The sequence below is a fragment of the Oncorhynchus clarkii genome, chromosome 22 (genome assembly GCF_045791955.1).
Source record: "Oncorhynchus clarkii lewisi isolate Uvic-CL-2024 chromosome 22, UVic_Ocla_1.0, whole genome shotgun sequence".
Taxonomy (NCBI): domain Eukaryota; kingdom Metazoa; phylum Chordata; class Actinopteri; order Salmoniformes; family Salmonidae; genus Oncorhynchus; species Oncorhynchus clarkii.
The window spans coordinates 23,962,779-23,989,174 of NC_092168.1; the positions used below are offsets into that span (position 1 = coordinate 23,962,779).

A 26,396-nucleotide genomic window follows, 5' to 3' on the forward strand; every position below is an offset into this window, starting at 1 on the left:
CAGCCACCATACGCGGAGTCACGGGCCAGTCCTACATCAGAGCTCTGCGCGTGTGTGCATCCATGTGGATGTGTGACTTTGTGCTCATGTAAGTTTGATTGTGTGTGAGGTAGCCCCTGTATATTTATGTGAAACAGTCAGAGCTCTGAGTTTGTGTTTGTGTCTGTGCATGCGTGTGTGTGTGTGTGTGTGTGTGTGTCAGTAAACCAAAACAGTGAATGCACACACACACCCCAGTGTAGGAGCAGCACTCTGGGAGGTCACAGTGATCCAGCCATCTGCTGCTGCAATCAGACACTGGAGCAACGCTGACATACACACACACAAAGCCCCATGGAAACAGTTAGAGAAGCACACACATTACTGGCAATCGCACACAGTAGACACACTGCTGGCACACACACACACACACACATACATTTTGTACAGAAACACCCCCCCCCCCCACACACACACACACACACACACACACATACACGCACACACACAAACACATTCGGTTAGGGCGGCCAACATGCAAACTAGCACAGTGTCACGCACAATATCTCACTAACACACAAATGCCACACGCACACCTCAGGCTCAGGTTTCAGGAAGCTCTTTGCACGCAGCTCAGCTAGCAGCAGCCGGTCCTAATCAGCACAATCCACCTGCAGATCGTTATGGATCGCTTACCGCAATCCACATATGGACAGACACACACACTTTTATAATATACACTTACTCAGACAAACCCTACTATTTTTCTTTAGCACGCACACACACACTTTCTAACACACGGACACCTCTCTTACACTCATACTGCGCCCTCACTAATAATCGGGAATCCACCTTGAGATCGTTACGGATTCCTTATCACAATCCACACACGCGCACGTACGCAACAGCCCCCCCCCCCCCCCCCCCGCCGTGCCGGGCTAACCGGTTCCCCACAGGCGCGCCACGCTGCGTTAGCGCAGCCTCACCAGGGATAATTACAGACCAGCGCAGTCGGGCAAGCATGGCCCCGTGCCAAGGCTGATCAGTGATACAAAGAGAAACGCGAAGCGAGAAAATCGTTAAGGGCCGAGAATATAGACCCCTATAAAACTCAACTCTGGAACTCGAAGCCAGTTCCACTGCATTTTTTCATTGTTCCCTTCAAATCAGGGACTGATTTAGACCTGCAACACCAGGTGTGGGCATATAAAATATGTAGAAAACGAGCTTTATTGGGCTGAAATTAAAATGGTCTGTAATCAAATAACCTATAATTAGCAGGGTTCCCTAAAAATGTCAAAAGACAAAAAAGATTAGCCTGGCTTTCAAGCATTCTGAGCAGACCACTAGCCTTTGATAGCTCAGCGAAGCTCGCACCCCTCCCCTCTATTCCGCCTCTCTCCCCAATCTGGCTGAGCTGTCAGGCTGCGCACACTCCAAATCAAGTGAAATAGATCATAAACAAAAGTAAAATAAATAAAAACAGGAAACATTACACTCACAAAACTTCCAAAAGAATAAACACATTTCAAATGTCTATATACATATGTCTATATACAGTGTTGTAATGATGTACAAAAGATAACATAACATAAACATAACTATACAGGTTGTATTTAGAAAGGTGTGTGTTCTTCACTGGTTGCCCTTTTCTTGTGGCAACAGGTCACAAATCTTGCTGCTGTGATGGCACACTGTGCAATTTCACCCAATAGATATGGGAGTTTATCAAAATTGGATTTGTTTTCTAATTATTTGTGGGTCTGGGTTATCTGAGGGAAATATGGTCATACATTTGGCAGGAGGTTAGGAAGTGCAGCTCAGTTTCCACCTCTCTCTCTCTTTCAAATAAACACACACACAAACACGCTCATAAACACATTGGCGCTACCGAGCTCCGAGAGGCCTCCGGCGCTTCACTCCCTTCCCGTGCTACTGCGATTAGCCATGGCAGGAGAGAAGGCATGATAGTGCGATATTTTTTTGTTGATGTTGCTTTGAGTCATCTCACTTTTGTTTATTTCACTTGCTCTGGCAATGCAAACACGTGTTTCCGATTCGAATAAAGCCCATTTGAATTGAACTGAATTGAGAGAGAGAGAGAGGCGCTCGAGACGGAAAAACGGAGTACGATTCCATAACGGAGCTCTCATCTCCGCCCTTCCATCTTCCCTCTCGCTGGTTCATTTCCACTTCTCCTCCTCCCTTCCTCCCCCCTCTCTCATTCCCTCGCTCTCCTTTCCGTTCAGGCTCCACCGCAGCAGATAAATGTCCGCGGCTCGAGACCAGCAGCTGGTATCTGGGGCGGTGACGGCGGTCGGCAGACGAGGGAAACATATAGACTGTGTGTGTGTGTGTGTGTGTGGGGTCTTGTTTTTTACGGCATTTGGGAATTAAATGGCTCTCTTATAGAGCCTGTAGAGCACAAGACAAGACCAGACGAGGGGGAAAACGCAACGTTCAGTAGATACGTGCATACGTGCTATCCTTACGAAAACACACGTCGAAGGGCTGAATTATTATTTTATGTTATTTGATAAAAACAGAAACTTTAGAAAGGGGCGTTTTGCGCCACTACCCCCCCCCCCCCCCCCTGAAACTGTGTTAAAATAAATGTTATGTGTTTCATTTAGACATTTTACAGTAATTGACTCTTATAAGCTACAGTCTAGGTATCTTATTTTAATTAAATAAGTCAAATATCGAAACCAAATGGCATTGCACACCTCACTATTAAAAGGTTTTGATTGACCTATTTTCATTTTTTTTAACCTATTTTCATTTGTGCACTTCCTGTCCAAATCTTCCTAAAGTATCAAAAAATGGATGATGTAAATCAATGAAATTACTTATAGATTATTTGGACATGATTTGGAAAATGCTGATACAGTGCCTTCAGAAAGTATTCAGCACCCTTGACTTTTTCAACATTTTGTGGGATTAAAATGTATTTATTTGTCATTTTTTTGTCAACGATCTACACAAAATAGTGGAAGTGGAAGAACATTTTAATTTTTTTTATTAATGGAAAATAAAACACTAATATAATTTGTTTAGTTAAGTATTCAACCCCCCGAATCAATATGTTTAAATCCCAGTTGGCAGCGATTACAGCTTTAAGTCTTTCTGGGTAAGTCTCTAAGAGCTTTGCAAACCTGGATTGTACAATATTTGCCCATTTTTCTTTTTAGTATTCTTCAAGCTCTGTCAAGTTGGTTGTTGATCATTGCTAGACAGCCATTTTCAAGTCTTGCCATAGATTTTCAAGCCGATTTAAGTCAAAACTGTAACTAGGCCACTACTGAACAGTCAATGGCATCTTAGTAAGCAACTCCAGTGTATACAGTGCCTTGCGAAAGTATTCGGCCCCCTTGAACTTTGCGACCTTTTGCCACATTTCAGGCTTCAAACATGAAGATATAAAACTGTATTTTTTTGTGAAGAATCAACAACAAGTGGGACACAATCATGAAGTGGAACGACATTTATTGGATATTTCAAACTTTTTTAACAAATCAAAAACTGAAAAATTGGGCGTGCAAAATTATTCAGCCCCTTTACTTTCAGTGCAGCAAACTCTCTCCAGAAGTTCAGTGAGGATCTCTGAATGATCCAATGTTGACCTAAATGACTAATGATGATAAATACAATCCACCTGTGTGTAATCAAGTCTCCGTATAAATGCACCTGCACTGTGATAGTCTCAGAGGTCCGTCAAAAGCGCAGAGAGCATCATGAAGAACAAGGAACACACCAGGCAGGTCCGAGATACTGTTGTGAAGAAGTTTAAAGCCGGATTTGGATACAAAAATATTTCCCAAGCTTTAAACATCCCAAGGAGCACTGTGCAAGCGATAATATTGAAATGGAAGGAGTATCAGACCACTGCAAATCTACCAAGACCTGGCCGTCCCTCTAAACCTTCAGCTCATACAAGGAGAAGACTGATCAGAGATGCAGCCAAGAGGCCCATGATCACTCTGAATGAACTGCAGAGATCTACAGCTGAAGTGGGAGACTCTGTCCATAGGACAACAATCAGTCGTATATTGCACAAATCTGGCCTTTATGGAAGAGTGGCAAGAAGAAAGCCATTTCTTAAAGATATCCATAAAAAGTGTCGTTTAAAGTTTGCCACAAGCCACCTGGGAGACACACCAAACATGTGGAAGAAGGTGCTCTGGTCAGATGAAACCAAAATTGAACTTTTTGGCAACAATGCAAAACGTTATGTTTGGCGTAAAAGCAACACAGCTGAACACACCATCCCCACTGTCAAACATGGTGGTGGCAGCATCATGGTTTGGGCCTGCTTTTCTTCAGCAGGGACAGGGAAGATGGTTAAAATTGATGGGAAGATGGATGGAGCCAAATACAGGACCATTCTGGAAGAAAACCTGATGGAGTCTGCAAAAGACCTGAGACTGGGACGGAGATTTGTCTTCCAACAAGACAATGATCCAAAACATAAAGCAAAATCTACAATGGAATGGTTCAAAAATAAACATATCCAGGTGTTAGAATGGCCAAGTCAAAGTCCAGACCTGAATCCAATCGAGAATCTGTGGAAAGAACTGAAGGAGGAATGGGAAAAAATTCAGTCTCTCGATGTGCAAAACTGATAGACATACCCCAAGCGACTTACAGCTGTAATCGCAGCAAAAGGTGGCGCTACAAAGTATTAACTTAAGGGGGCTGAATAATTTTGCACGCCCAATTTTTCAGTTTTTGATTTGTTAAAAAAGTTTGAAATATCCAATAAATGTCGTTCCACTTCATGATTGTGTCCCACTTGTTGTTGATTCTTCACAAAAAAATACAGTTTTATATCTTTATGTTTGAAGCCTGAAATGTGGCAAAAGGTCGCAAAGTTCAAGGGGGCCGAATACTTTCGCAAGGCACTGTTTATGGCCTTGTGTTTTAGGTTATTGTCCTGCTGAAAGGTGAACTTGTCTCCCAGTGTCTGTTGGAAAGCAGACTGAAACAGGTTTTCCTCTAGGATTTTGCCTGTGCTTAGCTCTATTCCGTTTATTTTTATCCTAAAAACTACCTAGTCCTTGCCGATGACAAGCATACCCATAACATGATTCAGCCACCACCACGTTTGAAAATATGAAGAGTGGTACTCAGTGATGTGTTGTGTTTGATTTGCCCCAAACATAACACTTTGTATTCAGGATATTAAGTTATTTCTTTGCCACATTTTTTGCAGTTTTATTTTTGTCCCTTATTGCAAACCGGATGCATGTTTTGGAATATTTTTCTTCTGTACAGGCTTCCTTCTTATTACTCTGTCATTTAGGTTAGTATTGTGGTGTAACTACAATTATGTTGATAGATCCTACGTTTCCTCCTATCACAGCCATAAAACTCTGTAAATGGTTTAAAATCACCATTGGTCTCATGGTGAAATCCCTGAGAGGTTTCCTTCCTCTCCGTCAACTGAGTTAGGAAGGAGTCCTGTATCTTTGTAGTGACTGGGTGTTTTGAAACACAATCCAGTGGGGAGAACAAGTATTTGATACACTGCCGATTTTGCATGTTTTCCTACTTACAAAGCATGTAGAGGTCTGTAATTTTTTATCATAGGTACACTTCAACTGTGAGAGACGGAATCTAAAACAAAAATCCAGAAAATCACATTGTATGATTTTTAAGGAATTCATTTGCATTTTATTGCATGACATAAGTATTTGATACATCAGAAAAGCAGAACTTAATATTTGGTACAGAAACCTTTGTTTGCAATTACAGAGATCATATGTTTCCTGTAGTTATTGACCAGGTTTGCACACACTGCAGCAGGGATTTTGGCCCACTCCTCCATACAGACTTTCTCCAGATCCTTCAGGTTTCGGGGCTGTCGCTGGGCAATACAGACTTTCAGCTCCCTCCAAATATTTTCTATTGGGTTCAGGTCTGGAGACTGGCTAGGCCACTCCAGGACCTTGAGATGCTTCTTACGGAGCCACTCCTTAGTTGCCCTGGCTGTGTGTTTCGGGTCGTTGTCATGCTGGAAGACCCAGCCACGACCCATCTTCAATGCTCTTACTGAGGGAAGGAGGTTGTTGGCCAAGATCTCGCGATACATGGCCCCATCCATCCTCCCCTCAATACGGTGCAGTCGTCCTGTCCCCTTTACAGAAAAGCATCCCCAAAGAATGATGTTTCCACCTCCATGCTTCATGGTTGGGATGGTGTTCTTGGGGTTGTACTCATCCTTCTTCTTCCTCCAAACACGGCGAGTGGAGTTTAGACCAAAACGCTCTATTTTTGTCTCATCAGACCACATGACCTTCTCCCATTCCTCCTTCATCCAGATGGTCATTGGTAAACTTCAGATGGGCCTGGACATGCGCTGGCTTGAGCAGGGGGACCTTGCGTGCGCTGCAGGATTTTAATCCATGACGGCGTAGTGTGTTACTAATGGTTTTCTTTGAGACTGTGGTCCCAGCTCTCTTCGGGTCATTGACCAGGTTCTGCAATGTAGTTCTGGGCTGATCCCTCACCTTCCTCATGATCATTGATACCCCACAAGGTGAGATCTTGCATGGAGCCCAAGACCGAGGGTGATTGACCGTCATCTTGAACTTCTTCCATTTTCTAATAATTGCGCCAACAGTTGTTGCCTTCTCACCAAGCTGCTTGCCTATTGTCTTGTAGCCCATCCCAGCCTTGTGCAGTTCTACAATTTTAGCCATGATGTACTTACACAGCTCTCTGGTCTTGGCCATTGTGGAGGGTTTGGAGTCTGTTTGATTGAGTGTGTGGACAGGTGTCTTTTATTCAGGTAACGAGTTCAAACAGGTGCAGTTAATACAGGTAATGAGTGGAGAATAGGAGAGCTTCTTAAAGAAAAACTAACAGGTCTGTGAGAACCGGAATTATTACTGGTTGGTAAGTGATCAAATACTTATGTCATGCAATAAAATGCAAATTAATTACTTAAAAATCATACAATGTGATTTTATGGATTTTTGTTTTAGATTCTGTTTCCCACAGTTGAAGTGTACCTATGTTAAAAATTAAAGACCTCTACATGCTTTGTAAGTAGGAAAACCTGCAAAATCTGCAGTGTATCAAATACTTGTTCTCCCCACTGTGTATATATATATATATATATATATATATATATATATATATATATATATATATATATATATATATATATATATAATTCCACTTTGACATTATGGGATATTGTGCGTAGATCAGTGACACAAAATCTAAATGTAATCGATTTTAAACTCAGGCTGTACCACAACATGGGTGTGAATACTTTCTGAAGGCACTGTAGAGAGTACCATTGACTTGCATTGTATTGCCCTGGGGGCATTTTTGATTATTTATCTTAAGGCTTCCCTACTGGTTTTAAAAAAAATGGTTATAAATCTAATTTCATTAGATTACAGTGCCTTGCGAAAGTATTCGGCCCCCTTGAACTTTGCGACCTTTTGCCACATTTCAGGCTTCAAACATAAAGATATAAAACTGTATTTTTTGTGAAGAATCAACAAGTGGGACACAATCATGAAGTGGAACGACATTTATTGGATATTTCAAACTTTTTTAACAAATCAAAAACTGAAAAATTGGGCGTGCAAAATTATTCAGCCCCTTTACTTTCAGTGCAGCAAACTCTCTCCAGAAGTTCAGTGAGGATCTCTGAATGATCCAATGTTGACCTAAATGACTAATGATGATAAATACAATCCACCTGTGTGTAATCAAGTCTCTGTATAAATGCACCTGCACTATGATAGTCTCAGAGGTCCGTCAAAAGCGCAGAGAGCATCATGAAGAACAAGAAACACACCAGGCAGGTCCGAGATACTGTTGTGAAGAAGTTTAAAGCCGGATTTGGATACAAAAAGATTTCCCAAGCATTAAACATCCCAAGGAGCACTGTGCAAGCGATAATATTGAAATGGAAGGAGTATCAGACCACTGCAAATCTACCAAGACCTGGCCGTCCCTCTAAACTTTCAGCTCATACAAGGAGAAGACTGATCAGAGATGCAGCCAAGAGGCCCATTATCACTCTGGATGAACTGCAGAGATCTACAGCTGAAGTGGGAGACTCTGTCCATAGGACAACAATCAGTCGTATATTGCACAAATCTGGCCTTTATGGAAGAGTGGCAAGAAGAAAGCCATTTCTTAAAGATATCTGTAAAAAGTGTCATTTAAAGTTTGCCACAAGCCACCTGGGAGACACACCAAACATGTGGAAGAAGGTGCTCTGGTCAGATGAAACCAAAATGGAACTTTTTGGCAACAATGCAAAACGTTATGTTTGGCGTAAAAGCAACACAGCTCATCACCCTGAACACACCATCCCCACTGTCAAACAGTGGCAGCATCATGGTTTGGGCCTGCTTTTCTTCAGCAGGGACAGGGAAGATGGTTAAAATTGATGGGAAGATGGATGGAGCCAAATACAGGACCATTCTGGAAGAAAACCTGATGGAGTCTGCAAAAGACCTGAGACTGGGACGGAGATTTGTCTTCCAACAAGACAATGATCCAAAACATAAAGCAAAATCTACAATGGAATGGTTCAAAAATAAACATATCCAGGTGTTAGAATGGCCAAGTCAAAGTCCAGACCTGAATCCAATCGAGAATCTGTGGAAAGAACTGAAAACTGCTGTTCACAAATGCTCTCCATCCAACCTCACTGAGCTCAAGCTGTTTTGCAAGGAGGAATGGGAAAAAATTTCAGTCTCTCGATGTGCAAAACTGATAGAGACATACCCCAAGCGACTTACAGCTGTAATCGCAGCAAAAGGTGGCGCTACAAAGTATTAACTTAAGGGGGCTGAATAATTTTGCACGCCCAATTTTTCAGTTTTTGATTTGTTAAAAAAGTTTGAAATATCCAATAAATATCGTTCCACTTCATGATTGTGTCCCACTTGTTGTTGATTCTTCACAAAAAAATACAGTTTTATATCTTTATGTTTGAAGCCTGAAATGTGGCAAAAGGTCGCAAAGTTCAAGGGGGCCGAATACTTTCGCAAGGCACTGTATATATATAACTTTTTTTAAATGATAAAATATTAGATCAATTTAGCTCAACATTGTTCTGTTGGATTGACTTAAATTGAGATGAGAGATTACATTTTTAGTTGAGCAAGTGTTCAAATAAAAAGTATGACAAAGTGGTTTCTGTGAGAATTACAGGAGGGGGGTGTTTTACCTTGGGGGGTGTTTTACCCCAAGACAACATAATACAGCCATAATCATATGCATGGTATAGGAATTAGTTGGTGCTGTGCACACGAAACACAGAGATAGGCTACACACACACACAAACACCCACCCACTCACTACTCACACACACCACAAGCAAACAAACTAGCCTGTGCTGTGTGTGTTTGAGTGTTTGTTTGAGTACGTGTGTGAGAGAGAGACGAGGGGGGGTGTAATTAGACAAAAAATCCATTTCATGCAGTTCCTCACCCAGCTTGTGCAGCCCTCACCAGCACACACAGACGGACAGCCGGGACAGCCAGATTTATATAAATCTAATTATCTAGATCTGCACGTTGTTCGTCATTGTATTATCAATCAACCAACCAACTCTGACAATGACAGGCAGTTGAACCAAGAGTGGAAAGAAGGCTGGGAACTCCCCGATGAGGGAACCCCCTAGTTAAAACCGCATAGGCCCCATTATAGGGCAGTTTGCCGAGCAGTTCCCAGTGTGGGGCAGAAGCAACTAGAGGGAAATCATTAAGTTAGCCTACAGTGCATTTGGAAAGTATTTAGACCACTTTACTTTTTCACATTTTGTTACGTTACAACCTTACTTTAAAATGGAGACAATAAAAACATTTCCTCAACAATCTACACACAATACACCATAATGACAAAGAGAAAACAGCAGGGAGCAGGTCTCGAACCCTCAACCTTCTAGCTCGAAGTCCAGCGCGCTGTCGACTGTGCCGCAAAAGCATGCTCAAGCAGCAGAGTCGATTTCTGTGGTTATAAACCCAGGGTCGTTACACTACTCCCTCCTTTCAAAGAGCGCGTCCTCGCGCTAGCTTGCGGCTCTACGTCTTACAGGAACGCGCTCACCGGCAGGGAGCAGGTCTCGAACCCTCGACCTTCTAGCCCGAAGACCAGCGCATTATCGACTGCCTGCTCAAGCGGCAGAGTCAATTTCCACACTTATAAACTCAGGGTTGTTACAGTATTAAATATAAAACAGAAATACCTTTTTTACATACGTATTCAGACCATTTTCTATGAGACTCGAAATTGTTTCCATTGATCATTTTTGGAGTCCACCTGAGGTAAATTCAATTGATTGTACATGATTTGGAAAGGCACACACAGATGGGTAACAAAACATTTCTGCAGCATTGAAGATCCCCAAGTACAGAGTGGCCTCCATCATTCTTAAATGGAAGACGGTTTGGAACCATGGAAGAAGTTTGGAATCACTTTCCTGACCAAGGCCCTTCTTCCCCTGATTGCTCAGTTTTACTATAATAATTTGTTTCACCTTTATTTAACCAGGTAGGCCAGTTGAGAACAAGTTCTCATTTGCAACTGCGACCTGGCCAAGATAAAGGAAAGCAGTGTCACAAAAACAACAACACAGAGTTACACATAAACAAACGTAGTCAATAAAACAAAAGTAAATAAACATAGAAAAATCTATGTACAGTGTGTGCAAATGTAGAAGAGTAGGGAGGTATTTAGCATTCATACAATTTAGCATTAACACTGGAGTGATAGATGTGCCGATGATGATGTGCAAGTAGAGATACTGGGGTGCAATAGAGCAAGAGGGTAAGTAACAATATAGGGATGAGGTAGTTGGGTCTACTATTTACAGATGGGCTGTGTACAGGTACAGTGATCGGTAAGCTGCTCAGACAGCTGATGCTTAAAGTTAGAGAGGGAGATATAAGACTCCAGCTTCAGAGATTTGTGCAATTTGTTCCAGTCATTGGCAGCAGAGAACTGGAAGGAAAGGCAGCCAAAGGAAGTGTTGGCTTTGGGGATGACCAGTGCAATGTACCTGCTGGAGTGCGTGCTACGAGTGGGTGTTGCTGAGAAAAGGCAGGGCTTTACCTAGCAAAGACTTACAGATGACCTGGAGCCAGTGAGTTTGGCGATGGATATGTGGCGAGGGCCAGCCAAGGAGAGCATAAAGGTTGCAGTGGTGGGTAGTATATGTGGCTTTGGTGATAAAACGGATGGCACTGTGATAGACTACATCCAGTTTGCTGAGTAGAGTGGTGTTGGAGGCTATTTTGTGAATGACATCGCCGAAGTCAGGGATCGGTAGGATAGTCAGTTTTACAAGGGTATGTTTTGCGGCATGAGTGAAGGAGGCTTTGTTGCAAAATAGGAAGCCGATTCTAGATTTATTTTTGGATTGGAGATGCTTAATGTGAGTCTGGAAGGAGAGTTTACAGTCTAACCAGACATCTAGGTATTTGTAGTTGTCCACATAATCTAGGTCAGAACCGTCCAGAGTAGTGATGCTAGTCGGGCGGGAGGGTGCAGGCAGCAATCGGTTGAAGAGCATGCACAGTTTTACTAGCATTTAAAGCAGTTGGAGGCCACAGAAGGAGTGTTGTATGGCGTTGAAGCTCATTTGAAGGTTTGTTAGCAGTGTCCAAAGAAGGGCAAAGAAGTATACAGAATGGTGTTGTCTGCGTAGAGGTGGATCAGAGAATCACCAGCAGCTAGAGCGACATCATTGATATATACAGAGAAAAGAGTCGGCCCGAGATTTGAACCCTGTGGCACCCCCATAGAGACTGCCAGAGGTCAGGACAACAGGTCCTCCGATTTGACACACTGAACTTTATCTGAGAGGTAGTTGGTGAACTAGGCGAGGCAGTCACTTGAGAAGCCAAGGCTTTTGAGTCTGCTGATAAGAATGCGGTAATTGACAGAGTCGAAAGCCTTGGCCAGGTCGATGAAGACGGCTGCACAGTACAGTCTTTTATCGATGGCGGTTATGATATCGTTTAGGACCTTGAGAGTGGCTGAGGTGCACCCATGACCAGATCGGAAACCAGATTGCATTGTGGAGAAAGTACGGTGGTATTCGAAATGGTTGGTGATCTGTTTATTAACTTGGCTTTTGAAGATTTTTGAAAGGCAGGGCAGGATGGATATAGGTCTACAACAGTTTGGGTCTAGAGTGTCTCCCCCTTTGAAGAGGGGGATGACTGTGGCAGCTTTCCAATCTTTGGGGATCTCAGACAACACGAGAAGTTGAATAGGCTAGTAATAGGAGTTGCAACAATTTCGGCGGATTATTTTTGAAAGAGAGGGTCCAGATTGTCTAGCCCAGCTGATTTGTAGGCATCCAGATTTTGCAGCTCTTTCAGAACATCAGCTGTCTGGATTTGGGTGAAGGAGACGAGGGGTGGCGGGGGGGGTTGGGCAAGTTGCTGCAGGGGGTGCTGAGATGTTGACCAGGGTAGGGGTAGCCAGGTGGAAAGCATGGCCAGCCGTGGAAAAATGCTTCTTGAAATGATCGATTATCCTAGATTTATCGGTGGTGACAGTGTTTCCTATCCTCAGTGCAGTGGGCAGCTGGGAGGAGGTGCTCTTATTCTCCATGGACTTTACAGTGTCCAAAAACTTTTTGAAATTAGTGCTACAGGAAGCACATTTTTGTTTGAAGAGACTAGCCTTAGATTTCCTAATTGACTGAGTATATTGAGGGGTGGTCGTTGCATATCACGGGACTGCTAATGCAGAACGCCACAGGATGTTTTTGTGCTGATCAAGGGCAGTCAAGTCTGGGGTGAACCAAGGAGTATATCTGTTCTTAGTTCTACATGTTTTGAACGGGGCATGTTTATTTAAGATGGAGAGGAAAGCACTTTTGAAGAGCAACCAGGCATCCTCTACTGACGGGATGAGGTCAATATCCTTCCAGGATACCCAGGCCAGGTCCATTAGAAAGGCCTGCTCGCTTTAGTGTTTTAGGGAGCGTTTGATATTTTTGTTACATTTTTTATTTCACCTTTATTTAACCAGGTGGGCTAGTTGAGAACACCTTTATTTAACCAGGTGGGCTAGTTGAGAACAAGTTCTCATTTACAACTGCGACCTGGCCAAGATAAAGCATAGCAGTGTGAACAGACAACAACACAGAGTTACACATGGAGTAAACAATAAACAAGTCAATAACACAGTAGAAAAAAAGAAAAAAAGAGTCTATATACATTGTGTGCAAAAGGCATGAGGAGGTAGTCGAATAATTACAATTTAGCAGATTAACACTGGAGTGATAAATGATCAGATGGTCATGTGCAGGTAGAGATACTGGTGTGCAAAAGAGCAGAAAAGTAAATAAATATAAACAGTATGGGGATTAGGTAGGTAAATTGGGTGGGCTATTTACCGATGGACTATGTTCAGCTGCAGCGATCGGTTAGCTGCTCAGATAGCAGATGTTTAAAGTTGGTGAGGGAGATAAAAGTCTCCAACTTCAGCGATTTTTGCAATTCGTTCCAGTCACAGGCAGCAGAGAACTGGAAGGAAAGGCGGCCAAATGAGGTGTTGGCTTTAGGGATGATCAGTGAGATACACCTTCTAGAGCGCGTGCTACGGGTGGGTGTTGCCATCGTGACCAAGTGATGAGGGGTGGTCGTTTGACCGCGGACCCAGTACTCACACAGACAATGAGGCAGTGATCGCTGAGATTCTGGTTGAACACAGCAGAGGTGAATTTAGAGGGCAGGTTGGTCATGGTGATATCTAAGAGGGTGCCCATGGTTACAGATTTCAGGTTGTACCTGGTAGGTTCCTTGATGATTTGTGTGAGAAACTGAGCAAACAGGGGAAGAAGGACATTGGTCAGGAAAGTGACCCTAATCCAACATATTACTTACTACCTTACTCAAAAGCAAGTGGATTATTTATCTTATAGCTTTCCTATGTTTACATTTAAAAAAAATATATATAGATCTAACTTCATTGGAATATATCTACAACTTTTTTAAAAAAGAGATCAATTTACCACCAATCGTTAGTGATGACACAGAGGAAACGTTTTGTTCAGCAAGAACAGTGACAGCAGGGAAAGGTTTTGGGGAAATAATTTGGTGATATCTTGTGGTCTTTATGTGAATTACGAGGGGGGGGGCACTTACCCCCTACTACTACTATTACTCTAAAGTTTAGGCTACCGTTAATTCCTGATTCCTTATTTCACATTTGTTTATTGTCTTTTCGCTTGCTTTGGCAATGTAAACATAGCCTGTTTTCCATGCCAATAAAGCACATTTTAATTGAATTGAGAAAGCGAGGCACCATTCCCAGTTGGCCTCTATCGGGAAGTTAAGTTTGTGCGAGTCCAAAAATGTAGGCTATTAATGCCTCCCCCATTTCATACGAGGTTGACTTCAGCCATGGGCGTAGTTATTCTCCCTCTGTGTACTAGCCCGCCTACTGACTGCAAGGCGCCGTGCGTCACCCCTGGGTCAAGGCCACCATCCAAACAACGTTTCTCTCCGAATCCTGCGTGTCGCCAAACACTGCGCGCTCTCTCTGCCATTGTGACACACAGACAAACACACGATCGATCGGTCTCTTTCTCTCCCACATAGGCTACTGTCTATTTCTATCACACACATTCTTTCAAACACATTCTACCAGACTGTTAAACTCTCTATACACTAGGCCTACTCTGAGACCTACTAGAAGTGACTCAGTGGCAGAGAGGCGAGGCTATAGTACGCAGTGCGTGCAGCCATGCCTGTGTGCTGCGAATGTTCAGTAGTATCCAATTACATCACATGCAGCGATACCGTGGCAATAATTATTCCCGTGTGACAATGAGATTGTTATTTCCAGGCACTTTGAGTTTTTTTTTTTTTACAGAGACGTTCAAACGGAGTGGTGGGGGTAGATTTCTGGAGGACCATGGACACTTTTTCATAAATCAAAATCCAGTTAACCAGATTTGGAGACATGGCAGAGGCCAATGGGGTTAGCAGAATAATTCATATCCAAGATTCTACAACCCCAGAGACACGATTTGGCAGGCACACACACACACACACACACACACACACACACACACACACACACACAGTGTTGTGTTACCATATTTCCCTATATATGTTCCATGATTGACAAGGTTGACAATGTGACAGGAGAATAAACACAGCCACTTGTGAAATGTGTATCCTGCTTGTTTATTAGATGGAGTGCAGCAGAACAATAGCAGTGTGCCTAAACTAGGATTGGTGCAGCGATTGTATGTGGTTTGAGAGGGGACTGTATAATTATGTGTAGATAGGATTCTGTGTTAGGTCTATATGTGCATCCCCAAATGGACCCCTTGCCCCATACCTCCTATGCACTTGTGTAGATGACTGTTTCACTAATAGCTATCCAGTTCTCCATAAGTGCACTGGGGCCACGGGGGTTGATTTGGGAAAGGAGCGACATCCTTGTCAGGATGTTCAGCAAAATCACATCTCTCTTTTCATCAGCCCGTCAACCACACAGCACCTCTAATAGCCTGCTAATCACATTGCGGTTCTCTAGATGTCAGCCAATGACATAGTGTCGAAGGTAAATGACAGGCCGTCAGAGGCTCCTACTGTCCTTGTGGCAGCCGCTACATCAAAGAGACAGGTGACTGTGTGTGAGTGTGTGTGTGTGTACATGCATTTGTGTGAGACAGGCATCAAAGAAAGAGTGTAAGTGTGTGAGACACATTTTAAGAAAGTGTGTGTGTTCAATTGTACTGCTTCCACCCCCATTGAGGCCTAAACAGGAGGACATGGAGACCATTTAGGGGTCAAGTTAACCTTTTCACATTCCAGTCAAAAGCATCCATACAAAAATATAGCGTATACACTAATATATATACAGTATATTGTCTCTTATAAATACAGTATAACAGTTTATCAAACAAACTCAAAACTGTGGGCAGACCACAGCATTTCATGGAAAAACAACATACAGATGCAGAAAAGTACAAAAAACAATGGACATTTTACAAGAGTAGCAACATTAGTAACGCCATATGTAAAGACAACAACAGATATGATAGAAGTTAAGCGGTTCAAATACTGGATTTTGTTCGTTTAAATCCCCAGCTATCGTTGGGACATGAATTGTTCTAAGATATCTCTTCACTCCCTCTCCCCATCTTGGTTTCCCAATTCCATCACCCCCCCCCCCCTCTTTGCATTTTTCCCTCCCTCCATTTATCTGTCTGTTTTGAACGGAGGCCTTTTATGTATGTTGAGTTGAGTTAGAGAAGCTGTATGGTCAGCTACTGTAGCATTAGCACCAGAGGGTTATACTACAAAGCAAGATCAATGAGTTAGCCTGCTAACTGATAAACAACCAGAAATAACTACTGATTTTCTGGTTAATTAAGAAAGCTAAACTTAGATTTGCGTTTTGGTTGTCGAGTCAATTAGACCATGCCCATTTCAAGCTTATCTTTCTAAAAAATAAAAAGTTATATCAGAATATTCAGGTAAGTTAGCTAGCTAACTTGTTTAACTTGCCTTGTATTATAACCCTCAGAGCTCAGTAAGTCGCATATCATGCTGGGCATTATCGTGATCGTAACATGTTCTTGGGAGGGATTTGCTAACAGTAGTCATACAGTATAAAAAAGAAGCCAGAAATAACATAATAAACACAAGCTAATAGCATAAGCAGCAGGTAGTCTAGAGGTTAAGAGTGTTGGGCCAGTAACCGAAAGGTCGCTGGTGCAAATCCACGAGCCGACTTGGTGAAAAATCTGTGGAAGTGTCCTTGAGCAAGGCACTCAACTCTAATTTCTCCTGTAAATCGCTCTGGATAAGAGCGTCTGCTAAATGACAAAAAACATGTCAATGTAAAAATAACATGGAGAGCTCTGTAAGCCAAGTGACTATGCAGAACCTGGGTACATGTCAATAGTCTTAACTCTTTTCCTCTCCTTTCAACATTAAACACACATTTTGCTTTCACCTATGCTGTCTTTTCAGATCAGTGCAGATGAAGGAAAGGAGGTGAGGAGAGGAAGCCCCTTGGGACTAGTGATATGCTAGCCTGGGTACCAGGACAGTCTGTTGTTTCCTTAGCCAGCTCTGCAGTTGTTGACTAGGACTGAAGCAGAGTCAGACTGGCACCCAGGCTAGTGTGTAGCATTAGGTTTGAAGGCTGTTTAAAGCACTATAGCTGCTTCGCTGGTTCTGTTACGATGCTGTGTAAGTCAGACAGAAAGGCAGGATAGTGTGTGTGTGTGTGTGTGTAGTTGGAGGTTATTAAATAGTAAAGGATGTGGATTAATAATGGATCCTGACAGATCTACCACAGAAAGCCCTCACTATCCCTCCTTTGCTCCCTTTCTCTCTTCCTCCCTACGTATCCCCCCTCAGAATTAATCTCTTGCTTGCTCTGTCTGTCTGTCTGTCTGTCTGTTCTGTCTGTCTGTTCTGTCTGTCTGTTCTGTCTGTCTGTTCTGTCGTTCTGTCTGTCTGTCTGTCTGTGTCTCTCTCTCTTAGGGTCCTCTGTCTTTCAGGGTCATGTCAGGGGAGTAGAAAAGGACGTTGGTGTCATCATCATCCTCGTCACTGAAGTCCCCCAGCTCAGCCTGTGTGTAGTGCACCGCCCCAGGATGGTACTCCCTGATACGCGTCCTGTCACACAGCCGAGATTGCAGCGCCAACTAGGATCACACACAGAAACACATATTCACAGAGTTAACAGTCTCTCTCTCTCTCTCTCACACACACACACACACACACACACACACACACACACACACACACACACACACACACACACACACACACACACACACACACACACACACACACACACACACACACACACACACACACACACACAAAGAGACAGACACGCACACATTTGGCAGAGACGAGATGTGTGCTGATTGTAGTGCCACAGGCAGTTGAGCCGCATGGTTAGAAAACAGATCAATATCACAGAGGGAGAGGGGGGGGGGGGGCAGAGAGAGAGTGCAAGCCACAGAGGGGGAGAGGGGGGAGAGACAGAGAGAGAGTGCAAGCCACAGAGGGGGAGGATGAGAGAGAAAGCGTAACAAAGGAGAGAGATATGAACGACAGATAGAGAATTAGACAGACAGAGAGAGAAAAAGAAACAGAGGGAGAGATATGAACGACAGAGGATGAGATAACATAATAGAAACAGAGGAAGAAAGACAGCAACAGAGGGAGAGAGACAGCAACAGAGGAAGAGAGACAGCAACAGAGGAAGAGAGACAGAGAGAGAGGAAGAGAGAGACAGAGAGGGAAAGAGGGAGAGAGACGGCAGGACAAATAGTGGGAGGGTGAGAGAGCGAGCGAGCGAGAGAGAGAGAGAGAGAGAGAGGAGAGCGTGAAAGTGTGGACTTGCTGCGGAGGGGAATAATGTTTTGACGCTGTTACGGATACGCCACCCCCCACCAATCTCACACCTGATGTGTGTGGGAGTCGTATGCCATGATGAATACCAACTGCCTGTTAGTCATGAAAGAGCACGCACATACACAAACGCACGCACATAACTCCCAGTTGCTCAAACACACTCATATGTCTATTTCTCTGTTTCTCTCACACACACACACACACACACACACACACACACACACACACACACACACACACACACACACACACACACACACACACACACACACACACACACACACACACACACACACACACACACACACACACAAACACACACACACACAAACATAGACACAATCAGGTCTATATCTCTGTTCCCTTCTCTTTGCCTCGCTCTCTCACAAACACACACACTCCGCGGATACACACATCTTCACTGACATTTAGGTTGAAGGTCACATCTGACTCCTCTCTCTCTCTCTGGGTGTGCTCACTCTCCATTAAGAACAACAGCAGGGTGTGTGTGTGTGTCTGTAATCTCCCTCCCATCTTGTGGTCTAATCATAAGCTTTCCTGGCCCCCTAAACACCTCTACTCTCTTGTTCAGCGAAATGGGCTGAGTAGATTGTAGCCTCGCTACTGTTATTTTTCACTGTCTTCTTACTGTTTTTTGTATTTATTTCTTTACTAATCTACTGTTCACCTAATACCTATTTTTTACTTAAAATTATACTGCTGTTTAGGGCCTGTAAGTAAGCATTTCACTGTAAGGTTGTATTCCGCGCACGTGACAAATACACTTTGATTTGAAATACAGCCAATCAGCAGTGTGTGGAGTCGCACAGCACCAGACCTGGGTTAAAATAATATTTAATTACTTTCAAAGACATTTGGAAGGAAGTATTTACTCAGCCCATTTCGCTGAACAAGAGAGTAGAGGTGTTTACGGGGCCAGGAAAGCTTATGATTAGACCACCAGATGCGAGGGAGAAAAGTGAAGTGTTCAGGTGAGGGTTGTACCTGTATGCCTGTAGGACTGAGCTGGCTCCAGGTGTCTCTGTCCAGGCCAAAGACGAATGCGTTGGCCAAGCCATGGAGAGGGGCTGAAAGGACATGGAGCAAAGTAAGAGAGAACACTGGATCCTGGGGGTAGAACACATTATGGAGCCTGGAGAGGGGAGAATGAGGGAGGGAGAGAGAGAAAGGGAAAAAAAACGTTAATTTACATTATAGAGACGATGCACATGGAGGAGAGTGAGAGAAGATGTATGGAAACAAACAAACAAACAAACAAACACATACACGCGCTCACACCCAAACACAACACCAACAACAAAACCACAGCTCAACACTTCACAGTAAAGGAGATTGGAGGGAGAGACACAGGGGAGAGAGTTCAGAGAGGCGGAGACACAGGGGAGCGAGTTCAGAGACACAGGGGAGAGAGTTCAGAGACACAGGGGAGAGAGGCAGAGACACAGGGGAGAGAGGCAGAGACACAGGGGAGAGAGTTCAGAGACACAGGGGAGAGAGTTCAGAGACACAGGGGAGAGAGTTCAGAGACACAGGGGAGAGAGGCAGAGACACAGGGGAGAGAGTTCAGAGACACAGGGGAGAGAGTTCAGAGACATGGGGGAGAGAGGCAGAGACACAGGGGAGAGAGTTCAGAGAGGCGGAGACACAGGGGAGAGAGTTCAGAGACACAGGGGAGAGAGTTCAGAGACACAGGGGAGAGAGGCAGAGACACAGGGGAGAGAGGCAGAGACACAGGGGAGAGAGTTCAGAGACACAGGGGAGAGAGTTCAGAGACACAGGGGAGAGAGTTCAGAGACACAGGGGAGAGAGTTCAGAGACACAGGGGAGAGAGGCAGAGACACAGGGGAGAGAGTTCAGAGACACAGGGGAGAGAGTTCAGAGACACAGGGGAGAGAGTTCAGAGACATGGGGGAGAGAGGCAGAGACACAGGGGAGAGAGTTCAGAGAGGCGGAGACACAGGGGAGAGAGTTCAGAGACACAGGGGAGAGAGTTCAGAGACACAGGGGAGAGAGGCAGAGACACAGGGGAGAGAGGCAGAGACACAGGGGAGAGAGTTCAGAGACACAGGGGAGAGAGTTCAGAGACACAGGGGAGAGAGTTCAGAGACACAGGGGAGAGAGGCAGAGACACAGGGGAGAGAGTTCAGAGACACAGGGGAGAGAGTTCAGAGACACAGGGGAGAGAGTTCAGAGACATGGGGGAGAGAGGCAGAGACACAGGGGAGAGAGTTCAGCGACACAGGAGAGAGAGTTCAGAGACACAGGGGAGAGAGTTCAGAGAGGCAGAGACACAGGGGAGAGAGTTCAGAGAGGCAGAGACACAGGGGAGAGAGTTCAGAGACACAGGGGAGAGAGTTCAGAGACACAGGGGAAAGAGGCAGAGACACAGGGGAGAGAGTTCAGAGACACAGGGGAGAGAGGCAGAGACACAGGGGAGAGAGTTCAGAGAGGCAGAGACACAGGGGAGAGAGTTCAGAGAGACAGAGACACAGGGGAGAGAGTTCAGAGACACAGGGGAGAGAGGCAGAGACACAGGGGAGAGAGTTCAGAGACACAGGGGAGAGAGTTCAGAGACACAGGGGAGAGAGTTCAGAGACACAGGGGAGAGAGTTCAGAGAGGCGGAGACACAGGGGAGAGAGTTCAGAGAAGCAGAGACACAGGGGAGAAAGTTCAGAGACACAGGGGAGAGACTTCAGAGACACAGGGGAGAGAGGCAGAGACACAGGAGAGAGAGTTCAGAGAGGCAGAGACACAGGGGAGAGAGTTCAGAGAGGCAGAGACACAGGGGAGAGAGTTCAGAGACACAGGGGAGACAGTTCAGAGACACAGGGGAGAGAGTTCAGAGACACAGGGGAGAGAGTTCAGAGACACAGGGGAGAGAGGCAGAGACACGGGAGAGAGTTCAGAGAGGCAGAGACACAGGGGAGAGAGTCCAGAGAGGCAGAGACACAGGGGAGAGAGTTCAGAGACACAGGGGAGAGAGGCAGAGACACAGGGGAGAGAGTTCAGAGAGGCAGAGGCACAGGGGAGAGAGTTCAGAGACACAGGGGAGAGAGGCAGAGACACAGGGGAGAGAGGCAGAGACACAGGGGAGAGAGTTCAGAGACAAAGGGGAGAGAGTTCAGAGACACAGGGGAGAGAGTTCAGAGACACAGGGGAGAGAGGCAGAGACACAGGGGAGAGAGTTCAGAGACACAGGGGAGAGAGTTCAGAGACAACGGGGAGAGAGGCAGAGACACAGGGGAGAGAGTTCAGAGAGGCGGAGACACAGGGGAGAGAGTTCAGAGACACAGGGGAGAGAGTTCAGAGACACAGGGGAGAGAGTCAGAGACACAGGGGAGAGAGGCAGAGACACAGGGGAGAGAGTTCAGAGACACAGGGGAGAGAGTTCAGAGACACAGGGGAGAGAGTTCAGAGACACAGGGGAGAGAGTTCAGAGACACAGGGGAGAGAGGCAGAGACACAGGGGAGAGAGGCAGAGACACAGGGGAGAGAGTTCAGAGACACAGGGGAGAGAGTTCAGAGACACAGGGGAGAGAGTTCAGAGACATGGGGGAGAGAGGCAGAGACACAGGGGAGAGAGTTCAGAGAGGCGGAGACACAGGGGAGAGAGTTCAGAGACACAGGGGAGAGAGTTCAGAGACACAGGGGAGAGAGGCAGAGACACAGGGGAGAGAGGCAGAGACACAGGGGAGAGAGTTCAGAGACACAGGGGAGAGAGTTCAGAGACACAGGGGAGAGAGTTCAGAGACACAGGGGAGAGAGGCAGAGACACAGGGGAGAGAGTTCAGAGACACAGGGGAGAGAGTTCAGAGACACAGGGGAGAGAGTTCAGAGACATGGGGGAGAGAGGCAGAGACACAGGGGAGAGAGTTCAGCGACACAGGAGAGAGAGTTCAGAGACACAGGGGAGAGAGTTCAGAGAGGCAGAGACACAGGGGAGAGAGTTCAGAGAGGCAGAGACACAGGGGAGAGAGTTCAGAGACACAGGGGAGAGAGTTCAGAGACACAGGGGAAAGAGGCAGAGACACAGGGGAGAGAGTTCAGAGACACAGGGGAGAGAGGCAGAGACACAGGGGAGAGAGTTCAGAGAGGCAGAGACACAGGGGAGAGAGTTCAGAGAGACAGAGACACAGGGGAGAGAGTTCAGAGACACAGGGGAGAGAGGCAGAGACACAGGGGAGAGAGTTCAGAGACACAGGGGAGAGAGTTCAGAGACACAGGGGAGAGAGTTCAGAGACACAGGGGAGAGAGTTCAGAGAGGCGGAGACACAGGGGAGAGAGTTCAGAGAAGCAGAGACACAGGGGAGAAAGTTCAGTGACACAGGGGAGAGACTTCAGAGACACAGGGGAGAGAGGCAGAGACACAGGAGAGAGAGTTCAGAGAGGCAGAGACACAGGGGAGAGAGTTCAGAGAGGCAGAGACACAGGGGAGAGAGTTCAGAGACACAGGGGAGACAGTTCAGAGACACAGGGGAGAGAGTTCAGAGACACAGGGGAGAGAGTTCAGAGACACAGGGGAGAGAGGCAGAGACACGGGAGAGAGTTCAGAGAGGCAGAGACACAGGGGAGAGAGTCCAGAGAGGCAGAGACACAGGGGAGAGAGTTCAGAGACACAGGGGAGAGAGGCAGAGACACAGGGGAGAGAGTTCAGAGAGGCAGAGGCACAGGGGAGAGAGTTCAGAGACACAGGGGAGAGAGGCAGAGACACAGGGGAGAGAGTTCAGAGAGGCAGAGACACAGGGGAGAGAGTTCAGAGGCGGAGACACAGGGGAGAGAGTTCAGAGAGGCGGAGACACAGGGGAGAGAGTTCAGAGACACAGGGGAGAGAGTTCAGAGACACAGGGGAGAGAGTTCAGAGACACAGGGGAGAGAGTTCAGAGACACAGGGGAGAGAGTTCAGAGACACAGGGGAGAGAGTTCAGAGACACAGGGGAGAGAGGCAGAGACACAGGGGAGAGAGGCAGAGACACAGGGGAGAGAGTTCAGAGACACAGGGGAGAGAGGCAGAGACACAGGGGAGAGAGTTCAGAGACACAGGGGAGAGAGGCAGAGACACAGGGGAGAGAGTTCAGAGACACAGGGGAGAGAGGCAGAGACACAGGGGAGAGAGTTCAGAGAGGCAGAGACACAGGGGAGAGAGTTCAGAGAGGCAGAGACACAGGGGAGAGAGTTCAGAGACACAGGGGAGACAGTTCAGAGACACAGGGGAGAGAGTTCAGAGACACAGGGGAGAGAGTTCAGAGACACAGGGGAGAGAGGCAGAGACACGGGAGAGAGTTCAGAGAGGCAGAGACACAGGGGAGAGAGTCCAGAGAGGCAGAGACACAGGGGAGAGAGTTCAGAGACACAGGGGAGAGAGGCAGAGACACAGGGGAGAGAGTTCAGAGAGGCAGAGGCACAGGGGAGAGAGTTCAGAGACACAGGGGAGAGAGTTCAGAGACACAGGGGAGAGAGGCAGAGACACAGGGGAGAGAGGCAGAGACACAGGGGAGAGAGTTCAGAGACACAGGGGAGAGAGTTCAGAGACACAGGGGAGAGAGTTCAGAGACACAGGGGAGAGAGGCAGAGACACAGGGGAGAGAGTTCAGAGACACAGGGGAGAGAGTTCAGAGACATGGGGGAGAGAGGCAGAGACACAGGGGAGAGAGTTCAGAGAGGCGGAGACACAGGGGAGAGAGTTCAGAGACACAGGGGAGAGAGTTCAGAGACACAGGGGAGAGAGGCATAGACACAGGGGAGAGAGGCAGAGACACAGGGGAGAGAGTTCAGAGACACAGGGGAGAGAGTTCAGAGACACAGGGGAGAGAGTTCAGAGACACAGGGGAGAGAGTTCAGAGACACAGGGGAGAGAGGCAGAGACACAGGGGAGAGAGGCAGAGACACAGGGGAGAGAGTTCAGAGACACAGGGGAGAGAGTTCAGAGACACAGGGGAGAGAGTTCAGAGACATGGGGGAGAGAGGCAGAGACACAGGGGAGAGAGTTCAGAGAGGCGGAGACACAGGGGAGAGAGTTCAGAGACACAGGGGAGAGAGTTCAGAGACACAGGGGAGAGAGGCAGAGACACAGGGGAGAGAGGCAGAGACACAGGGGAGAGAGTTCAGAGACACAGGGGAGAGAGTTCAGAGACACAGGGGAGAGAGTTCAGAGACACAGGGGAGAGAGGCAGAGACACAGGGGAGAGAGTTCAGAGACACAGGGGAGAGAGTTCAGAGACACAGGGGAGAGAGTTCAGAGACATGGGGGAGAGAGGCAGAGACACAGGGGAGAGAGTTCAGCGACACAGGAGAGAGAGTTCAGAGACACAGGGGAGAGAGTTCAGAGAGGCAGAGACACAGGGGAGAGAGTTCAGAGAGGCAGAGACACAGGGGAGAGAGTTCAGAGACACAGGGGAGAGAGTTCAGAGACACAGGGGAAAGAGGCAGAGACACAGGGGAGAGAGTTCAGAGACACAGGGGAGAGAGGCAGAGACACAGGGGAGAGAGTTCAGAGAGGCAGAGACACAGGGGAGAGAGTTCAGAGAGACAGAGACACAGGGGAGAGAGTTCAGAGACACAGGGGAGAGAGGCAGAGACACAGGGGAGAGAGTTCAGAGACACAGGGGAGAGAGTTCAGAGACACAGGGGAGAGAGTTCAGAGAGGCGGAGACACAGGGGAGAGAGTTCAGAGAAGCAGAGACACAGGGGAGAAAGTTCAGAGACACAGGGGAGAGACTTCAGAGACACAGGGGAGAGAGGCAGAGACACAGGAGAGAGAGTTCAGAGAGGCAGAGACACAGGGGAGAGAGTTCAGAGAGGCAGAGACACAGGGGAGAGAGTTCAGAGACACAGGGGAGACAGTTCAGAGACACAGGGGAGAGAGTTCAGAGACACAGGGGAGAGAGTTCAGAGACACAGGGGAGAGAGGCAGAGACACGGGAGAGAGTTCAGAGAGGCAGAGACACAGGGGAGAGAGTCCAGAGAGGCAGAGACACAGGGGAGAGAGTTCAGAGACACAGGGGAGAGAGGCAGAGACACAGGGGAGAGAGTTCAGAGAGGCAGAGGCACAGGGGAGAGAGTTCAGAGACACAGGGGAGAGAGGCAGAGACACAGGGGAGAGAGTTCAGAGAGGCAGAGACACAGGGGAGAGAGTTCAGAGGCGGAGACACAGGGGAGAGAGTTCAGAGAGGCGGAGACACAGGGGAGAGAGTTCAGAGACACAGGGGAGAGAGTTCAGAGACACAGGGGAGAGAGTTCAGAGACACAGGGGAGAGATTTCAGAGCCACAGGGGAGAGAGTTCAGAGACACAGGGGAGAGAGTTCAGAGACACAGGGGAGAGAGGCAGAGACACAGGGGAGAGAGTTCAGAGACACAGGGGAGAGAGGTAGAGACACAGGGGAGAGAGTTCAGAGACACAGGGGAGAGAGGCAGAGACACAGGGGAGAGAGTTCAGAGACACAGGGGAGAGAGGCAGAGACACAGGGGAGAGAGTTCAGAGACACAGGGGAGAGAGGCAGAGACACAGGGGAGAGAGTTCAGAGAGGCAGAGACACAGGGGAGAGAGTTCAGAGAGACAGAGACACAGGGGAGAGAGTTCAGAGACACAGGGGAGAGAGGCAGAGACACAGGGGAGAGAGTTCAGAGACACAGGGGAGAGAGTTCAGAGACACAGGGGAGAGAGTTCAGAGAGGCGGAGACACAGGGGAGAGAGTTCAGAGAAGCAGAGACACAGGGGAGAAAGTTCAGAGACACAGGGGAGAGACTTCAGAGACACAGGGGAGAGAGGCAGAGACACAGGAGAGAGAGTTCAGAGACACAGGGGAGAGAGTTCAGAGACACAGGGGAGACAGTTCAGAGACACAGGGGAGAAAGGCAGAGACACAGGGGAGAGAGTTCAGAGACACAGGGGAGAGAGTTCAGAGACACAGGGGAGAGAGGCAGAGACACGGGAGAGAGTTCAGAGAGGCAGAGACACAGGGGAGAGAGTCCAGAGAGGCAGAGACACAGGGGAGAGAGTTCAGAGACA

The 26,396-nt window shown here is 46.7% G+C and overlaps 1 protein-coding gene across 1 annotated transcript in view; it reads right to left on the reverse strand.

The window, feature by feature from the left end:
- Window positions 1–15,148: 15,148 nt before the first annotated feature.
- LOC139380678 (cyclic AMP receptor-like protein A) overlaps window positions 15,149–26,396 on the reverse strand; it is a 115,060-nt gene continuing 103,812 nt past the window's right edge. Inside the window, exons 12-13 of the mRNA XM_071123605.1 lie at window positions 19,374–19,521; window positions 15,149–17,647 (exon numbers count right to left, since the gene is read on the reverse strand). Coding sequence (XP_070979706.1) covers window positions 17,480–17,647; window positions 19,374–19,521 — 316 coding nt within the window. The 3' untranslated portion in view covers window positions 15,149–17,479. The remainder of the gene's footprint in view (window positions 17,648–19,373; window positions 19,522–26,396) is intronic.